Raw genomic sequence first — 22,170 nt, forward strand, 5'->3', positions numbered from 1 at the left:
AAAACAAATTTGTTTTAAAAAAAAACGTGCACCTTTTGCTGTAGACACAATTAACAGAATTTACACAAATGTAACTTTATTAACTGAAGAATCAGGGAAGCCTGAAACATTTTACTATCAGTCTTATTAAAAAATAAACGAAAAATTTTACTCTGTTTTTCATTAAATTATAAATAAAACTTTCTTCTTAAAATTAAGTTAACAGCCTTACTATCAGTCTTGAAATTGTAACAATTCCTTGTATTTTATTGCTAATCAATTAGTAAGTCTAATAACAATAATAAAAAAAAAAAACAAATTAAACTTAAATTATAGAATTATTATCAAGAGAGGTTAATATATTTTTTTTTTTATCAACCTCTTTTGATAATTCTATAATCAAATCTTTGAACACCACAGGATTAATATTCTTACCCAGCAAATAAAGTACAAACCAATCACCAAATCCTACATTTTTAACTATTTTTGACACTTGACGCCTTTTCACAAATCTAACTTGGCCCATTATCAAGAAAGTGCGAAATGATGTAGAAGCAAGTACGAGAAAACGGAACAGAACTGCAGCAGTTGATAACAAACCTAGGAATATCAACCAAAACCACAGAACTACAAAAATCTTCTCATTAACAATGTTTAAAGGTAGAACACATAACCTATCTTTAAGCTGCATTGTACCGGATGGTCCGTAGTTTCTGAACCAACATTTGGTCAGCTTCGGAAAATACTGGTCCATGGGATTTACTGAAGAGTAGTTCAGAAAGTCTGCTGGAACACGAGGAACATGTGTAAATGCTGCCACGGCTGCACCATAGCTCCGGAAGGACCCATCCAAAAATACATCCAGCAGAAATATTTGGGCAAGCTGGAAAGAACAAGGAAATAAATAAAGAATAATTTATAATATAATATGAAATATCTTTACAAAAAAATAATAATTTTTCTTCTTGGTCTATTTGAATATTTTTAAAGTTTAACAATAAATATTTCTATCAATGTAACAAAAATATAATATATTAAATAACTTACCACATTCAGAAGGTTCAGAAACTCACAGAAGGCATACTTCAATGCATATACATTGTGTGTATGAATGTTGGTGTGACTGAGGTAAGACACAAGCTCACTGCGCTTGGATTCTGACCAATCTTTCGGTATTAGTGGGGTAGCTGTAAATTTTAAAACATTAATATGTTTGTCTACACAAGCAAGCAGCAAAATATAAATACTTTGCAGCATTATATTTTTCCTACACTTCTTTTGAAACTATTTTGATCTAAATGTCTGTTACACCTATCTAATACAATAAAAATAAATAAAATGTGTTTATTTCAGGTAATAAACCCATAAAAAATTCTTCAATTAACACACACTTCAATTGTAGAATTAACAGGAAATAATTAATTTAGTCCTTTGATTGTAGATTCTTGGAAATCTGCTGTTATTCTATTGTGTCTTGTTCACTGGTGAGCTTATGGGTCTTGATGGGTTAAATGTTTGCCACCCTCAGGCGCACCAGATACATGCACATGTGCACAGACCCAGTGTTTCAGGAGGGGGCCGTACAGCTTATCAGTTATCACTGAGTATTGTGATGTCCAGTTGTATTCATATTGTGACAAATTATTAACAAACCTAAATTAGATGCTAACGCCTTCAGTCTGCCGCCTTCCCAAACCTTCCATAAGTAGCGTGGAGTGTAAAACATCACCGACTGCCCGAGCAACATAAAACACACCCACTGGTAGTATGTGTGCTTTATCTGTTCATCATTTTTACCTATATTGGGACCAACACCTGCATAAGCCATGTGCTTGCCTTCTATCCCTGAAAATTTTGCTCTTTTCATTGCTCTTTAAAACACACAAAAAAGTTATTGCTATAACATCTAAGCGCATGGAAGTGTGAAGGCTTTGTTGCATAATACAGCAATGGTTATAGAACTATTAGCATTGATTTATGTTGGATTTATTGTCTATTACCCAAAGTAGGGTTGCCATCCGTCCGGATTTCCCTGGATTTGTCCTAGTTTGAAGGGCGTCCGGGGTGCGTCCGGCCGCCGGCCGGTTTTTTGAATAGCGTCCGGGTGAAATCCAATCACTTTTGATTAGAGAAATTTAACATTTAAGGCATGCTGCAATAAACGAAAGATAAAAAACTAGCTAAGCATACACACGGTTTCTTGCACGGACTTGAGTTAGTCAGATTTTTACAAATTCTTGATGGAAAAGCAAAAATTGGCAAGACGTTATCGTAAATAATGTTTAAAAGGTGTCCGGGGAAATAACCACATTTCGGCCAAATGTCCGGGAATTTTGTCGTGCCTGACCGGCGAAGGGAATTTGGGTGATGGCAACCCTAACCCCAAGAATTTAGATGATTTGTATCTTTCCAACTTGGGTATTTTAATGACTATGTAGGTACCGAGTATTGCCTATTGATGGTATTCAAATATAGTAAACTTACCATTTAACTGGCTTCTCAAGGTATATGTTCCGTAGATCCAGCAATAGCTGTTGATCGCCTCTGTTTCTTTCTCATCATCACCCATGCAGTGTATGGGTTCGCCGAAAAACTGCTTTGAAGTTACCAGCAAGGTGAAAACCAGTAAAGCTATGACCGTTAGTTTATAATGCAAACGAAACACGCCATTATCGATGCAAACATTTCCAAACTTCAGGAAAGATCGAAACGGCAGAAATTGATCGATCATTTTTGAAAGACGTTGTTCAAAAAGACGTTGTTAGCTTCACGTAGAGTACACGTTGCGGATGACGCTGTAAGCTGCGTTGATAATAGAATGCTGTAAGTTTGTATCACGTTTTCGGATGCTTCAGCACTCAAAAGTTCAACTACCCACTTTTATGTTGCAAATCAGATTAATTTAATAATCAAGAGTTATTTACAATCAAATACCGTAAATGAATGAGTAATAACCTACAGTTTTCTTTTTAGAAAACTATTTTTTACTCACAAGCACGTTTTTTTGAATCTTGACGAAAAAATGACAATTTTGAAAATTCTTCTTCCGTCTTCCAGTTCCAAACGGCGTGTGGTACGCCATCTAGGCACATGGCCGTGAACTTCTTGCTATGCATGTCGGTATTTTGTCTAAAATTAAGTTTAGGGATTTTAATTAATAAAAAAACTTTTATTTTACTATAACTTTATTAAAAGTACACACAAATGACCACACATTTGTGTGTACTTCATACTGTCTAGCATTCACACCAGAAAAAAAATTTGTCAATATGTGCTCGTGTTATTTCAATAATCTACCATCGCATCGGAGGAATGTTTTAAAAACTGAAATGTGATTTAACAATAACAAAGATTATGTTTGCGTTTTCAAGCCCTTGATAGTAATTAGCACCATAAACTTGAATGTTAAATTAGAATCAGATTCTTATTTCAAACTCTGGTAAACTAGCTACTCACCACAAGATGTCGCTACATACAGTAATTTTAATTTATTAAAGACAATATCCCGTATAACTGTGTTCTTTTTTGTTTTCTATAAACGCTATGAACAATGCATATCTATTATGTTTCTATTTATAAATATTTCCATTAAGGCGAGACCATAAAGTTAATATACCTAGCGGAATAGAGAAACAAAGGCCTGAGCAAGAGAGATGTCACTATCAGTAACACTGCGTGGTAAAAAAAAACGTGTGATACATGACAGCAGCACTCTTTTTTTTTGACGTCCAGTCGGCACGTACCGCACGTTGACAATTTAATCTCATAGAATTCATGTTCAATCATGCTTGTTAAGTGTATACGTACACATATTTTTCACACAGATGAAAACCAATTTTGGTTACGTTTGACAGCTCGAGATTGTTGCTCTATTCCACTAGGTATATTAACTTTATGGGCGAGACGCACTAAGGCGACAGCCGACATAACACGACGCTTCAGGTTCCATAGAACATATTGTTTTAAGTAAAATCTCAGATTCACACATTTTGTAAAACATCAATTCTTTGGAACGTGAAGTGTAATTTCGCGTCAATGCCGTGTAGATAGTGTACATCAAAAGTTTATGAATTGTAAAATAAAACGTATTAGAGCATTAGCTTCACTTTTAGGGCCTGTTTCACCACTTCCTGATAAGTGCCGGATAATCTATCCATAACTTTTTGACAGATGGAGCATGGAGTAGCCCTTAATTATAACTAAAACATAAAAATGGAAACTTATAACTACTTATAAGTTAGTAAGCATATCACAAACTTAGAGATAAGGTTGGTCCCGCACTATAGTTTACTTTGTACTTTATATTCGTCGAAGTCCATGTTCCCTAGCGCGAAAATGTTGTCTGGATCGAGCGTACGTTTAGCTGACAATAGCAGCATTCGGCCCGGCTCGCTCACGGTGCCCTTATACCATTTCTTACGATGCTTCCCCACACCGTGGTGATGCGATATCGATCCTGAAACATGAATTAATATTCAAATGTTTTATCTAGTTTTACTAACACTACATAATATTTTTACATAAAAATCCTAAATAAAACAATATTATAATTTCTACTACCCTTAAAGGTAGAAGTGCTCTGAAAACCGTAAATTTTTCATATCTAATATCATGTCCTTTCCCGGAAATCAAACTATCTTTACACCGATTTTACCGATTAGCGAACCGAAACGCGTTTCACGTTTACTTAAAACGAAAAGTTAACAGACATATTAGACTATTTTACGCTTGAATCACTTTACAAATTTTGATGAAATTTGGTATGACGATATTTTCAGTCCCAGGAGATAGATTATTCCTGAAAAATGTACGGGTCCCATACGATAAACGAATTATGATGCAATTAGGGTCTAGTCAATGTTGTCATCTAACAATACATACCACCACAAGCGACGATCTCGTCCCTAGCAGCCTCCTCTATTTCCTCGTATATTTTGACGGCGTTCGCATCGATACACTTCATTGCGAAATAGAAATATATACAGCATCCGGCGTCATACCTAAAAAAAAAACGTTCACTAAATTTACTATATATACATAAAAAAAAAATATATATATATATATATATATATATATATTGTACATCTCACTCTGGCAAATAAATTATTATTATTATCACTATACGTACGTGCCCTTACGGGGGCCCGTAAGGGCTACTGGCGCCTGTGTGCAAAAAAAAGGATTTTGGCAAAGATGGCAATTTGGCGCCCCTAAAAGATGGCGCCCGTGTGCATTGCACACATTGCACACTTACTGCTGTTAGCAGTAAGATCGTCTATTTCCACTTACGTCTGCGTGAGGCGGTGCGACACCAGATAGTGTGTGAGGCGTCGTCGGGCGCACTCGTCACGGATGCGCCGCACGGTGTTGCGGCACAGCAGTGGCGCGCGCTCCCACGACACCGACGTCTCGAACGATTCGCCAACTATGTTGAAGTCGATCGCTACGTCCTGAAAATTAATAGAACATATTAAGTTATCTGCATGACCTTACTATTAATAAAATAAGTAGATGCTTGCTTTGATACACAATCAGAGAAATTGAATCAAAGGATACATATACCTACGTTGTTTCTGTTATGTCTGTCTGTTGGCTGGACTTGACATAACTCGACCAAATTACATAGTTCCGCCATCTGCCTATCAATATCGATGATAGTACTCTCACTATCACTAAGACGAAATTAATGACACCTCGTTCAAATACGAGTTACGATCCAGCCGTTTGCGGTCTACGGCACATGTTATAATATTCCAAATAAACGCTTTACTGTGCCGAGATTGTTTTTGTTTAACCCATCAATCCACAAGCGCTAGCCGGCTACCGCTTAACAATTGAAAATCTATTGTGTCTGCGATACCCACGACGGAGGTATTATTAAATAATTATTATGAAATCAAAAGTATGTTTGAAACTTACCCTGAGATAAGCGATGACAAAGGTGAGTGTGTATCCTATCTCTCCGTTCTTAGCGCCTCCCGGGATTCCGCCATACTTCGCGGCGATTGTGTTGAGCTTCTTCTCTCTGTCCGTCACCTCTTCTAAGGTACCCTCAATTAAAAGTGTCACTGCGCATAGTTTCTTTAGATCGAATCCTTTAAGCTTTGTTAAGTACATCTTCTTTAGTCCGTCGACCAGATTCGACGCCCAGGACGCTTCAGCTTTTAAGGCATGGCCGAAGAGAAACTGAAAAAAAGGAAATAAATTTTGATAGAAACAAGAGATATTTTTGAGTAGATTTCATCAAAATCATACGTATATTATACATATTGGTCCCTTTGGCTCTCCTTAGAAATGGCAGTATTAAGACAGGCTCTTGCAATATTTGTTTGGCTACACGTGTGCGTTGTATACAAATCTGAATAACTGTCATATCTCGAGTGAGCGCTATCCGTTACTTGTTCCAACATTTAAACTTAAAGACAATGAAAAATATAAAATGTTATCCATAAAATGAGATCGCTGTTAAGCATTTCTGTACTAACCTCACATACATTTTCGATAAATTATAAACGCAGTCTTGTTCTACATGATCTAAAAAACATAATACGTACAAATAATATAACTCAATATTTGATTCCCAAATGCTTAACAGCGTCCAAAATTCTCAGTTTAACGAGTACCTGTTCATTGTCTATAAGTCGTATGCTGGCCGGCTGCAGGCGATGTCTGGCGACCTCCCTCACGAAATGGAATCCAGAGTCAAAGTCTGGGAATACCAGAGAACCGTACCGCACGATTGGTGGTAGGGGACGGATCTTTAATGTCACCTGAAAGTTGTACATAAATTATGTGTTATTTTTTACTATCAAACCATAATACGAATATTATTGTCAAAAAATAAATTAGCGTAGTAAATTGTAAAAATAAATAAAAATAAATTTTGATCAGAACGTTATATTAAAATAAATAATTGCCATGTTCTGCCACCTATAGGTACAACTTCGAGGTTACAAAAGTGGTGTAGCTTCTTGACACGAGATGGCGCTTATTAAGTTTTATAGACATTGGTAAAGCAGTATAAGATCGTTATCAGCTATTCACACCAAAATTCACCCTTTGCGTGGGGTAAATAAAATAATAATAATAGTCCAAAGACGTTTTACGCAGACAAAAATATTGCCGGCAACATTATACCAGAGACCAGCCATACAATTACTATGTATTTGTTATAAGAATCAAAATATATTATTTAAATACTCGTTTAGGTACCCAGACAATATAAAATTTTTATATCTTTAATACCGTGCCAACCTAGATATTATAGCATTTTTCGGGTTCCGTACCCAAAAAGTAAAAACGGGACCCTATTACTGAGACTTCGATGTCTGTCCGTCTGTCTGTCCGTCCGTCTGTCTGTCTGTCTCCAGGCTGACGTATCTCAAGAACTGCTATAGCTACACTTCTGAAATTTTCAAAGATTGTGTATATCTGTTGCCGCTATAACTACAAATACTAAAAACAAAATAAAATAATATTTAAGGATGTCCCATGCAACAAACGTGATTTTTTGGCCTTTTTTGCTCCGAATCAATAATGGCAACGACGAATCATTATTGTATTAATTGTACTTTAATAATAAAATTAAATAAAAATAAATATTAAAGGGGGCTCCCGATTCCCATACTGACAAAAAACACAATTTCTTTCCTACTTCGGCTCTATAACGGTACGGAGCCCTTTGTGCGCGAGTCCGACACGCACTTGACAATTTTTTTATTATTTCTTATTTAATTACGCGGTTATAATTTACTACGACAGCTGATGATGACTAACATTGACATGACATAACCCGACTAAATAATCAAGTGAATCAAATTATTCTCTGATGGTACACTCACCTCGGTGACGACACCCAGGCAGCCCTCGGAGCCCAGGATGACGTGTTCCCAGTCCGGGCCGCACGACAGGCGCGGCACGCGGCAGCTGCGCTCTATCACGCCACGGGCAGTCACCACCTACAAAACATAATTATCGAGTTTCTACAGTCTGTCAAGAAAGTGAAGAAATTAAAAAGTGGCAACATCGTAGTGTCATCCCTTTCAAATCAATCTAAGAAAAAAAAAAGATACATACAGCCGAACGTATAACCTCCTCCTTTTTGGAAGTCGGTAAAAAAAGGGATAACACTACGATGTTGCCACTTTTTAATTTCTTCACTTTCTTGACAGACTATAAAAAGTTGTGTCCAAAGGCTTCAGCAGGCCTAGCATAAAATTAGAAACGGGAAAGAATGGCAGATAACAGATTTAGTGACAAAATGGCGGATTTCGTTTGTCTAACTGTAACTTTGTCTATTCTTCCGTAGAAATAAAACGCTTCTATGGTGACCATGCTAAGCCTGCAGCTCTATATTTTAGCCGAACCAAAATCGTCATGAACGGCTAAGCAAGCTAGTGAATTATGTACCTAGGTACCGGATTATTATGATCCATTAACTACAGTAATGTAGTTTTTTTGGCAATTTAGTGTCTTTTTTGCTCAAATAAAATAAAATTCGGTTTATGATACACTTCTAAGTACAATAAAAAAGTGTTAAAATAATTAACTAACTTTTGTAATGTACTCAATATTTTGTGCTTTTTATTTGAATGTAAACTTTTTATATTGTTTCAACATCATAAGTATAAAATTTAATAGTTAATTCATCAACAAACTGTTTTATGTAAATTACAGACTACAGTAAAGCGCAAAAACGTACCAAACACGATTTTGCTTAGCGCACGTAGGGTTCAGTATAGAATTATTCAAAGTCAGACAGAGTAAAGCTAAAGCAATATATTAAAATTATTATTTTTTATCTTTTTCTAGTACTAGTTGTTTATAGAAATAACTTAATAATTAATTCGGTTTCAAGAGGAGTCCCTTTTTTCCATACAAACGTTGTCCCTTATTACCTCCCTGGATAATGCTTGTAGAGTTATAATTTTTTTCCTGAATATCTACGGCCACTAATACAATGTCCCTATGTTTTCTTTTTTTTCATAATTTCATTATTAAATAAGATATTAACGTTAAAAAACCCAAAAAAATGGCCAGATTTTCCGCTGTGTTCAAACATCCAGAAAATAGATTTGGCTAGATTATCCCAAAAAAAAAAAAAACATAAGAACACAACTCAAGCCTTTCTTTAATTTTTAATGAAAAAAGTACTTAAATCGGTTAAGTTTTGGAGATGGAATCAGGGGACAACGAATCGTTGATTTTCTGCAGTTGTCTCTATCGCGTTCTGCGGTATAGGCTTGAGGTAAGGGAGACAGCTTTAGATATTACACGTACTTTTTTTTCATTTCTCTAGCCCCTGGTGTATCCTCTTAACAACATTTGTTTTTCTGTAGTTGTAAAGTATACTTTCTCTACCCTCTTTCAAAAATATTTTGCCCAGTGCCCAGTGGTCACAAATCAGCACATCGAATATTTTTTATACGCAAGTTAAGGGTACACCCACCTTAGTCTGCACAACTATATCCTCAATATTGCCGTACGTGTTCTTCTTCATGCCGCTAGCCCGGGTCGCGACCCAGCCGCCCAGCGTGGAGAACTCATACGAGTCCGGCTCGTGGCCCACCGTGCAGCCGCGCGACCGCATCTCGCGCTCCAGATCCTGGCCTACTATACCTGCCTGGGGTAGAAAAGCATTTTTTTTATATAGCTAGCTAATAAATAAATGTTATATAAGCTGTCGAGCTTTGTGAAGGCTCACGCCGTCATACCTTGACTGACTGATGATAACAAAAAAAAAACAAGGTTGTGGGATAAACTATAGGACTCGCTTCGCCCGCCTTGATAATATGCTAGATTCTATACTCCACTCGGGCTAACTTGTCGCTAGCGGTCATTGATTCCCTGTCAAAAACTTGTCATTTTCACTTCATCTGACACTTCATTGTCAATCGCGGTTTATATTAAAAATGACAAGTTTTTGACAGGGAGTCAATGACCGCTAGCGACAAGTTAGCCCGAATGGAGTATAGAAGATTGTTACAGTCGCAGAAAAATTATGTCAAACCGATTTTCACAGTCACACTTGATTTTTGTTGCTGCGAATGATTGAAAAATATGTCAATAGTTATTAAATCTTTATCGTTATATCTAAAAAAAAAACTATTCACCACGATCGTTAGAGAAAATAAAACATGACGTTTTTAATTTAATATTATGGGCTTCTATTAAACCCTTATTCCTTCAAAACCAGGAGAATATTTTATTGTTTACCTGAACCCTAGCCAGCAGGGTGTCCTTGTCCAGCCACAGGATGGAGTTCATGTCGCTGGTGTCGAGCACCACTATCGGTCTCTCCTCGTTTTCCGGACACAGCACGGCGCAGGACACGGAGGTTCCACCGCCGAAGGGTATTATCACGAAGTGGTGCTTGCCGGCCAGGTTCACTATTTCTACAACCTGAAATTATATAAGTACTATCAAATATCAGAGAAGTTGATTCATTGGCAGATGGCAGACCTATGATATTTAGTGGCGTTTTGACCCAGCCACATGATATTACATTGAATTGACATAATCCGACCAAATTATGTAGATCTGCGGGGCTATAGTCGCTTTGGAGAATCATATTATGAATCATAATATGAATGATTATTTTTTAAAATCTCAAAATGGTCACTCTGGTTGCAATTCTTGTCTATAACTGTGCTCGGCGAAACATGGCGGTTGTGGTCACTGAGTCCCTGTCAAAAACTTGTCATTTTCTATATAAACCGCGATTGACAACATCTGACACTTCATTATCAATCGCGGTTTATATAGAAAATGACAAGTTTTTGACAGGGAGTCAATGACCGCTGCCGCCATGTTACGCCGAGCACAGTTATAGACATGAATTGCAAACAGAGTGACCATTTTGCGATTTTAAAAAAAGAATCAAACAATCATTGACAAGGAGTCATTGACCGCTACCGCCATGTTTCGCTGAGTAGGTGCAGTATAGTAATTCGTACTAATTTGACATTCGTCAGTTGGGCAGATTTGACCATTCATTTTCTGAATTGACTTGAGAGGAATTGCAAAATGTGACCATTTTAGGTCCGCTGTCAACTACTTCTGAGTTCAATGGTTCTTCTTCAATGGTACATATTTTTTAGGGTTCCGTACACCATTTTCCTACGTATTTCGGAACGAATCATATTAAATATGTAACCATTTTAAACAAATAATAAAAATTACCCGTAAAAATGTTTGTTTTGCCAGCTTTTTTGAAGAACTATATCATGTAGTAAACTAAAATTATTTTGGTTTACAGTATATCTAACCCAGATTTTTCCTCAAGACTCACTCTGTAAACGTTATATCAAGCTTTGCTTTTGTTAACCTGCTTCTAATTAATATTTAGGACTTCCTCCAAAACACCAACCTCATCATGCGTCTTCGGCCACACCACCGCATCGGGTATTCTCTTGAACCCGTTCGTCCGGGTATAAGCCATCTCCCTCAACGTCTGTCCGTGCGCCCGGATGTACCGGTCCATGCCGTCCCTGCTCGTGCCGGATATCCGGCCCAGCTCCTCGTACACGTGATCCGGGAGCCGGGTGTCCGGGAACGACGGGGGCACGTCCGGCACCCGGGGCTGCTCCAGCAGATCCACGTCGAACTTCTCTTTCACCCATGACGCGAAATGCGGTAATGTTTTACCGCCTATGAGATATCTGGATAAAAAACGTAGTAGCGTAAGAAAAAAATTATTTAAGCCAATAATATAACTGCGTTATATTTTTTTATGAACTTCAAACTTTATTTAATTAGGGAGTGTTTCAATCACAGATTGGGATAATCAAGAAGTTATAGCAGTATTATAATATCATATTAGCGCTGAACTACTTCAATTAGACGGCGGCTTTTGAATCAGCTGTAGTGTTGAACGTTTTGAGCGACTAAAATATTCAATATAAAAGCTAGACGTGTGATTGAATGGCGTTGTTCAGTCAAAGGGCTAGCTGTTTGATTGAACGGCTATTTAAACCAGTCGGCTGCGACAATAGTACTATTATATTATAAACGAAAGTTTATGTAATGACGCAAATCGCTTTTTTTATTTATTTTAGTATTTTCGCGATTTTTGTGGGAAAGAGTCCTGAGAAATTTCACAAATTAGACGTAGACTTGAGTTAGGTCATCTTAGTGTCACCAAGCTGTTACTGGTTTAGGAATGCCGTGGGCGATCTCAATTACTCCTTCCGTTGCATGCCGGCTTCGAACCTACTACATCAGTTTAATCTAGCCATTCGTAAATACTAAACACCCATTTATTAAAAAAAAAACAATGCAATATGTTATCCATTTACTTAATTGTTTATTTAATTGGAAAAATTAAACATCAAAAAACAAAACTAAGTACTTATTTTACATTTTTTTGTTAAAATGTCCCTGTCTAGTTAAGAAAGTTCACAACAACTAAAATCTAAAACAATATTTTAAGAAAAAATGTATCTTACGGCCGTTCCCAATATTCAATCTACCTCTGGTTTGACATACAACCGATCGCAGCTAACATTGAATTGACATAAAATATATGTCTCTAAAGCTATTCCTATCTCTAGTAGGGCAAAACCAGAGATAGATCAAATATTGGGAACGGTCGTTAAAAGTAACTTACCTATCTCCAGTAAAAGTTACAACGCCTTTGTTATCTCGTGTATCAATTTTAAAATACGAATCGTTGTAGCCCCAACCGTACCACTTCAGTAATTCTTGTCTGAAAAAAAAAACAAAAAATACCTATTGAAATGCTTCAAAAATATTGGGATGTCCCAAAAATATGACGGACTTGATCCAAAAAAAAAAAACAGAAGCTTTCCTTAATTCGAGAGTGCTAAAATAAAATGACTGAAAATATTTTTGGGATGCTTAGAAAATGGTTATGATTTTTTTGTCACATCTATGATCTAGGTCCCCGTGCCCTGTAGCCTTAGCATGACTGTTACGTAGTTTATGGTTTAAAATGAGCCAATATTAATTGTATGTACATTATCAATAGTTCACACTTAATTATATTTCCTATATACACTTATATTGTCTCTCTTGTTTGCATTTAAATCCACATAGCACCATGTGGATGTTCATATATTTATACTTCAACTTGTTTTTATTTTTCTGCAATGCCAATATTTGTTATTTATCATTAGTACATTTACGCTAGAAGCGGTGCTAAACTATTACTAATAAATATTTAAACGCCTTTAAAAATCAATAACATAATTGTTGATTGATCCGCCTTGGTTAATATTCTTTCAGTCAACAAGCCCTCAGTCCAGACAGAATAATAATTAATAAATTGTGGTAAAATGTAGGCAAAACCTTTTGAGACAGAATAATAATTAATAAATTGTAGTAAAATGTAGGCAAAAACTTACTTATACATATTTTCTGAAATTTTTATTTTTTGTTTTTATAAAAAGTTCAGAAAATATGTATAAGTAAGTTGTAAAATGGCTGTTGAAAGTTCAATTTTTTGGCTGATTTGGATGAAATCAGAGGTTTATAGATTTGGCATGTGTTGTCCACAATCTTAAACTAAATGTTTTTAAACGCTAGGTTTATCAGTCAATATCTATATCTTATCTTATTCTGACCTCATTTCAATGAGTCTACATACTATGAATGATAATATTATATTGCCAGTATAGTTAGCATTAAACTGGTTCTTTTTTATTTTAAAAAGATAAGAGGAGGTTATTATCTTAAATAAATCATTTTACTTTAGTGCTCTAAGTCAGATAGTTTAGAAGTTATAACGATTTTCTTATGAAGTATTTTAAAAAGATAGAGGAGGTTATTATCGTAAATAAATTATTATACTTTAGTGCTTTAAGTCAGATAGTTAAGAAGTTATAATGATTTTCTCATGAAGTATAGGTCAGATTAGTATGAAGCCAGAGATTTTATTTTCCAAAAGTTGGAGAAAAAAAATATTTGTAAGCCAATTCGTCACTTAAATATCAATCATGAGTTCATTTTTTTTTCTCCAATTTAAAAAAAAATATTTTCTCTGACTTCATACTAATCTGACCTATTTTTATAAGAAAATCGTTATAACTTCTAAACAATCTGACTTAGAGCACTAAAGTAAAATGATTTATTTAAGATAATAACCTCCTCTTATCTTTTTAAAATAAAAAAGAACCAGTTTAATGCTAACTATACTGGCAATATAATATTATCATTCATAGTATGTAGACTCATTGAAATGAGGTCAGAATAAGATAAGATATAGATGAAAAATGATTTAGAGCACTGAAGTAAAGAATTTATTTAAGATAAAAACCTCTTCTATCTTTTTAAATTAAAAAAGAACCAGTTTAATGCGCTAATTTTTACAAAAAGCCATTAATTAAAAAATACACATTTTGTTTCTTAAACTTAGGTTTTTCTATGTTTAATTCCACGAAATTTATAACATATTGCCTGTGTAAGCGTACCTAATCCACAAGTTTAGCTATCAAATGAGACCTTTTTTATCTTCATAGGATATGTGTACATGAGAAGTACTGGTCAACCGTCAAAGCCCGAGAAAAACAAAAAAAAAATGTTTTATTAAATAAGCAAACGAGCAAACGGGTCACCTGATGGTAAGCAACTACCGTCGCCCATGGACACTCGCAACATCAGAAGAGCTGCAGGTGCGTTGCCGGCCTTTTAAGAGGGAATACGCTCTTTTCTTGAAGGTTTGCAGGTCGTATCGGTCCGGAAATACTGCTGGTGACAGTTCATTCCAGAGTTTTACAGTGCGCGGCAGAAAGTTACGCGAAAAACGCACTGTGGAAGACTGCCACTCATCAAGGTGCTGAGGATGGTATGTTTTTCGCGTGGGACGATAGCGAAAAGTTGCAGGTGGTATGATTCCGAACAATTCCTCAGAGCACTCCCCGTGATACAACCGATAGAGGATGCAGAGTGAAGCTACATCTCGGCGTAATTCCAGGGGGTCCAAGCTGTTTGAAACACTATGGCAGTCAACAATTCGAGCAGCCCTTCGTTGAATACGATCCAGAGGGAGCAGTTGGTATTTTGGCGCCCCTGCCCAGAGATGAGAACAATATTCCATATGAGGCCGAACCTGCGCCTTGTAGAGTTGTAGGCGTTGGTCCGGACTGAAGTACTGTCTCGCTCTGTTAAGAACACCAAGCTTCTTCGAGGCTAATTTGGCCTTACCCTCAAGATGATATCGGAACTGGACTTCGCTCGATATGTTGACGCCAAGTATCTCAATGCTAGGGGAGATGGTTAAAGATGTGCCCTCGAAACGAGGATAAACGACCATTGGTGACTTTTTAGTGGTGAACGCGCAGACTTGTGTCTTGGTGGGGTTGAATTGGACTAAGTTACGTCTACCCCATTCAGAGACCTTCTCCAATGAATTCTCCACCTTAGACACAAGTTCGTTTCGACTCTCAGTGACATTTTGCCGAGAAATATTAGGGGAGCCGGTATATACAGCATCACCTGTACTATCATCCGCATAGCAATGAATGCCGTTGGTTTGTAACATGTAATTGATATGCAGTATGAATAGAGTAGGCGATAGTACACAGCCCTGAGGGACACCAGCATTAACAGACTGAGTTTCCGAGCATTCGCCGTCAACTACGACCTTTATGCTTCTGTCTGCTAAGAAACTAGTGACCCACTTACATAATTTCTCGGGCAGCCCGTATGATGGAAGCTTTGATAGCAGCGCTTTATGCCAAACCCGATCAAAGGCCTTCGCAATATCCAAACTAACAGCCAATGCCCTTCGACTCAATTGCCTGAGCCCAACGATGAGTCAGGTATGCCAAGAGATCACCAGCCGAGCGACCCTTACGGAAATTGTTTGTCGCTTAGCAATCCCTGGCCGTCCAAGTATCGAAGAAGCTGGCTATTGATAATGGATTCCATTATTTTCGAGAAGAGAGAGGTTATAGCGATTGGTCTGTAGTTGGAAGGATTTGAGCGGTCACCTTTTTTGGGGATCGGGTGCACCAAGGCTGTCTTCCAGGAAGCTGGGACGATGCCAGTGGAATAGGAGAGCCGAAAAAGACGCGCCAAGACCGGAGCCAACTCTGGAGCACACTTTTTTAACACAATAGGCGGGATTCCGTCAGGCCCACTAGACTGTTGGATATCAAGGGAACAGAGGGCTTTTCGCACTGAGCGCTGATGAAACCGAATATCCGACATGATGCTCGTGCATCGCGGTATGGTCGGCGATTTCTGCCCCCCGTAATCCAGGGTCGAGTTTGACGCAAAGAGCTGGCCCAGAAGATCGGCTTTGTCCTTTGCGTCCTGGGCCAACGATCCATTTCCTACGTGTAGGGATGGTAGGGTTGGCTTGCAGAAATTTCCTTCAATAGCTTTGGCCAGAGACCAGAATGCACGGGTTCCCGAGGGGAGGCACTCAAGTCTCTTGCCAATTCTATTGACGTGCTGTTGCTTTGCCCGAGTAGTCTCTTTCTTGAGGGACCTAGAGTCAAGGTTGTACTCCTTTTTATATGTGCTGGTATTTAAATCCCGAGCAGACACTGCGTTGACCCAGGATTGGTAAGCCTCCTGCTTCCGGCGAGAAGCTTTTTTGGGGGATGAACCAAACCAGGGACGAAATCTGCCGCCAGTTGGCACTACAGTGGTCGGAATGAAAAGTTCCATCCCCTGCATCACCACATCGGCAACAGAGTTGGCAGTGTTGTCGGGATCATCCGGCGAGAAGCACACGTGCCCCCAAGGATAGGATGTAAAAAACGACCGCATCCCATCCCAGTCTGCTGACTTGTAGTGCCACACACGATGGTATTTAACAGCGCGCTGTCTTAACACCGTCGTAAGTGGCACACAACTCCTAACAAGGCAATGATCCGATGAACCAAGTGGTGCGGTTACGGATATTTGGTAGCCGTCAGGATTTGAAGTCAGTAGGAGGTCCAACAAGGAAGGATTCTGACCATCCACATCTGGGATTCGCGTAGGCGTAGTAACCAGTTGTGTCAAGTCGTTCACAAGGGCAAAGTTGCAGACAGATCTCCCCGCATGATCAGTTTTACTGGAATTGAGCCAGTCGGCGTGGTGGGCATTAAAGTCGCCAAGTATTATGATCTCTGCGGATGGGATCTGCTGCTGCACAAAATCTGAAGCAGCTTGACTGCCATTTGACAACCGTGAGAGAGAAAAAATTTGAGAGCCAATTTGTCGATAAAATATGCCATGGATCATGACATTAAAGGATCGGACACCGGTGTCAGGACACATTGTATAAGAAAATAATGTGTGAAAAATTCAAGTACCTACCTCTTGCCATTATTGATTTAATATAGAGCGAAAAAGGCCGAAAAAATCACGCTTGTTGTATGGGAGCCTCCCTTAAATATTAATTTTATTGTACTAAGACTTGTAGCTAGACTTCTGAAATAATCTGTGAAAATTTCAGAAGTCTAGCTATAGCGGTTCTTGAGATACAGCCTGGAGACAGACAGACGGACAGACAAACGGACAGACAGACGGACAGACAACGAAGTCTTAGTAATAGAGTCCCGTTTTTACCCTTTGGGTACAGAACCCTAAAAAGGGTATGGTAGACAAAAATATCCCATTAGAAAAATAAAGAAAGTGCAAGTTCGATTTTGATACAAATTCAACCTGTGTGTAATAATTATTTTTTATCTATTAATCTGATTAATCTGATAAAATACTTTTTAAAGAATTAATACAGAAATAATACAACATTATCCTTACTACTTTTTCCATTTAGTACAGTAGGAAAAAACTGAAGTTGTACCGAAGAAAAAGTTAAAAAAATATTTAGTATTTACTTACAAAAAGTTAACATATAACTTTTTGTAATGAAATATCGTTTTTAGTTGGTTTTTAGGGTTCCGTAGTCAAATGGCAAAAAACCGGAACCCTTATAGATTCGTCGTGTCTGTCTGTCTGTCTGTCCGTCCGTATGTCCGAAACTATAAGAGCTATACTATTGAAACTTGGTAAGTAGGTGTAGTCTGTGAACCGCTGTAAGATTTTGATACAAAAATGGAAAAAAATATTAAAAATGTTACCTATGCGTGTGGGGAAGTTTTATATATATATATAAGGGATAAATACAGGAGAGGAAAGGAGTAATAATAATAATTTAAATAGAGTTTATAGCTTTATGATAACAGCGACCTTATTCATTCAGAGTGTATTTTGGAACATGCGGATATTGTATGAACATTGAGCCTATTTACTGAACATGACCTAGGCTCACAACGTCTTGGTCAATTGTTAAGTAAGTGTCAAATTAAATGCAAATTTACCTAGTACCATATTTTTTAATCTCATCGCATGATTGCGCTATTCAGTGGCGGTCTTAGAGAGTGAAACCCTAACAAATTATACAAATTTAGTTTTTTTAACAATACATTTTTTCAACTATTTAATTTGTTTGTAAAGTTATTATAAAAGGTTAATTTTAGTACACTGATGGGCGATGGCACGCTATTGAAAAAGGGCATCGCAAGACTTGCTGCCCGGGGCCCCGCTATAAGTAAGACCGCTACTGGCTAATCATATATGTATCAAAATATTTGTGTTGATTTTGAGCAGATACGTTAATTCTTAAGATATACTTACATTAGACGATTGTCGATTACTTTTATGTAACACCACTTAACTATTCAGTAATCCGTCGTAATACCGCAAATATTAGCCGTCACGAATTCACGCATATGTACTTACACGTCAATATTTTTTTTAGAATTTTTCAAACACTTTAGAAGGTTAGACTTTAGAATAAGTGAGACCAGTTTTAGGGTTCCGTCGTTCAGTCTATGTCTTTATAGTTAAGTCATGTTTTTCCGTTTATTCATCCCTGGCTTACCGTCCAAACGACTGGTGCAGGGACCAGGGTGCTATACAGTGATGAAACTTTTCTTTCTGCAAAGTGCTAACCCAGGGGTTCCCAATCTTTTTCAGGCTGCGGCGCAGTTACAAGTAATAATAATAATAAACTCCCACACCGATTTCGGTACCGCTGGCCGGTTTCATTGTAACAGCTGTTACGCAGGAGTAACTTTATAGTGCCCAAGTGTATGCGCAATACCTACACAAGAGCACTCTCTATTCCTGTACTCTCATAACCCAGTGGGACGGACGACCGACACGACTGGCGAGAGAACAGGCGCAGGACCGACTTTTTACATGCCCATCTGACGCAGGGATCATCTTACTTGTCAGACAATCAGGTGATCAGCCTGCATTGTCCTAACCAAACTTGGAAATTACATGTTTCCAACGCGGGAATCGAACCCGAACGACCTCCGAGTCAAGAGCCGCGCTCTAAACCACTGGACAACGGAGGCAGCTACAAGCATAGTAACAATATTTTGTCACGGCCGCGCCCTACTCTACCTGAGCTACTTACGTAGAGTAGTTACGAAAAGATACATACATATAAATAAACACCTTTTATTAATTATGATTATAGTTAGGTTAAGCGGGTAAATTGTAATAAACAAATATTTCATTATTTACCGGTTCTACATATAAGTAATATTATAATTTTATATTTGAATATTTGAAGTTTTAGATAATAATGGAGGATCGACTCACGTCGCCCCTCTTGCCTTTCCACGGCGCACAGAAAAATTGACTTGACTATCGAACTTTGAAGGCTCTGAATAACAAAAAAATGTACTTACATAAGTTATGAAGCTGAAATTTTGCCTATTTTTTAACGCTATGTCTTTATTTTATTAAAAAATCAGCTAATCTTTGACCTTGTCGTCATCCCTATTGAAAAGCTATATTGGGTCTGCTGTTCCCACGATCGAGGTACTAAAATAAAATAAAATAAAAATAAAAATAAAATATCTTTTTATTCAAAATGGGTATCATGATACACTTTTTGAAAGTCGAACGAAGAAACTACTACAATAATTTTACGATTTATATTTTTAGGGACATTAGTAGAATAGTTTTTGTTTCTTTTAATTATATTTCTGTATCCCCAATCCCCATAAAATAGGACGTCGAACGTTTTTTAAACCTGGATATTCTAAAGATACAAGACTACTAGAAGACTTTAGAGTTTAGGGTTTCTACTAGTGGAAACTAGAAAACAACTTGATGAGGGCACAATAAGTTTCCGGCAGCTAAAGACGAGATTTATAGAGTTATCCCTAGTAAAATGTTATTATATACGATTGCATTTTTTGCATTTAACTTTTACGAAGACAGGTATAGACCTGAACACCTTTTGAACACCTCCTGAAATAACCGCAACCCAAACTCACTGGTCGTTCTTACTCTCTATTTCTGTAGAGGGCATGTACAGAAAACTGAAAAACCTTCAGCTTTGAAATAAAATGACAAACATCTGGAGGCTGCTCCTGGCTCTTGTGCCGTCATATATATTGCATTACGTCTAAGTGCATTGTGTGTATACTATAGGATGAGAAGGAACCATGGCGTGAATATAGCGCATCTTTTCCCTTAAATCGCATGTCTGGCAGGAAGTGTGCAGAATTTTGGCAATGTATAAGACGAGGACCACCGCGTACCATCCACAGTCTGATGGAATGTTAACCAGATCCTTGAGAGGCATTTGGCGAAATTGGTAGATGACAAACAAAAGGATTGGGACAAGTATATACCGCTCTTCCTTCTGTCGTACCGTACCGCCGAGCATGAGAGCATAAACGCTACCCCGGCGTATGTCAATTACGGTAGAGAACTACGAGTACCAGTAGACCTCTTGACAGGAGGGTCACCGGAGGGACCAAAGACCGTACAAGACTATGTCTGCGATTTAAGGTCGGACGCAGTGGTGGTTAGAGGATAGCTAGAAATTTTCTTTTATTATTTGGCAAGATTTTGAGATTTTTCAATTTGACCTTGGATTTTGGGGGGGGGGGGGTCATGTCCCCTGTGACCCACCCGATGTTATTAATCCTGATAAATTCCTCGATGATGATGAATTAATTACCCATAGGCCATAGCCCATAACCCATATTAATGAAATACTAGATCTGAGACAACTCTGTTGCGCCAAAACACGTTTATTGCGCGGTAGCCGTACATTTTTCAGGGACAAAAAGTATCTTTTGTCCTTTCTCGGGACTCAAAGTATCTCCATGCCAAAATTTTGCAAAATCCGTTCAGTGTTTTTTGCGTGAAGAGGTAACAGACAGACAGATGACAGATAGTCTGATAGACAGACGGACAGACGGACAGACGGACAGACGGACAGACGGACAGACGGACAGACGGACCGACGGACAGACGGACAGACGGACAGACTGACAGACAGACAGACACACTTTCGCATTTATAATGGTATGGAAGTATAATTATGGACAAGGACGTTTCTATTCCTGGTTTCCTGTTGCGTTAATGGGACTTAAAGTTAATTAATACCTCTGAAATGTAAACACAATTAATTCTTCAAGCCCCATAAGAGCACCGGTGATCGCGACAACAATAGAATACAATAGCATATCCTGGAAACTGTGATCGAAGTATTAATATTTTTAGTTTCATGTTTGGTTAATTATATCCCGACAACAAACTAGGTCAAACCGAGGATTTAAATGTACACTAGCATAATTTGTAATCCCATTATTGTTAAGTTTATAATTTAGTCATGAAATATATTTTGTTACATTATCTCTCTTGTCTTCTCTATCTCTACTTACCGTTTTCTAGGGATAGCACTCTTGACTTTGATATGTGAGTCGCCGGAACCGCTTGTCACTTTTCTTTTATTTTCCTCACTGGAACTGTTATTTTTATTATTTCCCATTTTGTTATCGAGCTTAACGTTTGTTAGTTCCGTATTTATTTTCACAGTTTTCACGCTGTTTTCAGACATCGTTGTCGAGATCCGATTATAGATTTATGTCGGCACATTTGCTTCGGTACGAATTTTTATAAATCGCGCATACTGCCGCGCATATCTCATTGTAGCGGATGATAAAACAGCACCTGATTAAAAGAGCCATCTACATTTTTACTAAGTGAACACGTTGAAAGTGGCATCTGTTATCGGATAGATGAACTAGTGAAAACTCCAACTGCATATTAAGAATAATAGATGGCGCCAGTCATTTTCATATATAGCACGTCAGCTTACTTTTATTTATGTAAAATTTTCTTGATGATCAAAAGTAATTATAATATTCAAGTAACATAATTATGTTATTTTTTATTGAAGCAATAATATTAATAATTCGA

At 37.6% G+C, this 22,170-nt stretch overlaps 2 protein-coding genes across 2 annotated transcripts; both read right to left on the reverse strand.

The window, feature by feature from the left end:
- Window positions 1-162: 162 nt before the first annotated feature.
- On the reverse strand, window positions 163-2,989 carry LOC121732598 (innexin inx2-like). The gene is made up of 4 exons (XM_042122533.1): window positions 2,464-2,989; window positions 1,633-1,824; window positions 1,027-1,166; window positions 163-862 (listed from the first exon to the last, which is right to left on the reverse strand). Exons 1-4 carry the CDS (start codon window positions 2,708-2,710, stop codon window positions 305-307), a joined length of 1,137 nt encoding a protein of 378 aa, XP_041978467.1. The 5' UTR covers window positions 2,711-2,989; the 3' UTR covers window positions 163-304.
- An 844-nt stretch (window positions 2,990-3,833) lies between these two features.
- Window positions 3,834-21,874, reverse strand: LOC121732613 (alkyldihydroxyacetonephosphate synthase). Its single transcript, XM_042122557.1, has 11 exons — window positions 21,633-21,874; window positions 12,587-12,685; window positions 11,348-11,639; window positions 10,195-10,380; window positions 9,428-9,601; window positions 7,821-7,937; window positions 6,603-6,749; window positions 5,899-6,165; window positions 5,269-5,429; window positions 4,861-4,979; window positions 3,834-4,435 (listed from the first exon to the last, which is right to left on the reverse strand). Exons 1-11 carry the CDS (start codon window positions 21,806-21,808, stop codon window positions 4,260-4,262), a joined length of 1,914 nt encoding a protein of 637 aa, XP_041978491.1. The 5' UTR covers window positions 21,809-21,874; the 3' UTR covers window positions 3,834-4,259.
- Between the last annotated feature and the right edge of the window lie 296 nt (window positions 21,875-22,170).

The sequence above is a fragment of the Aricia agestis genome, chromosome 12, assembly GCF_905147365.1.
Source record: "Aricia agestis chromosome 12, ilAriAges1.1, whole genome shotgun sequence".
Classification (NCBI taxonomy): Eukaryota; Metazoa; Arthropoda; class Insecta; order Lepidoptera; family Lycaenidae; genus Aricia; species Aricia agestis.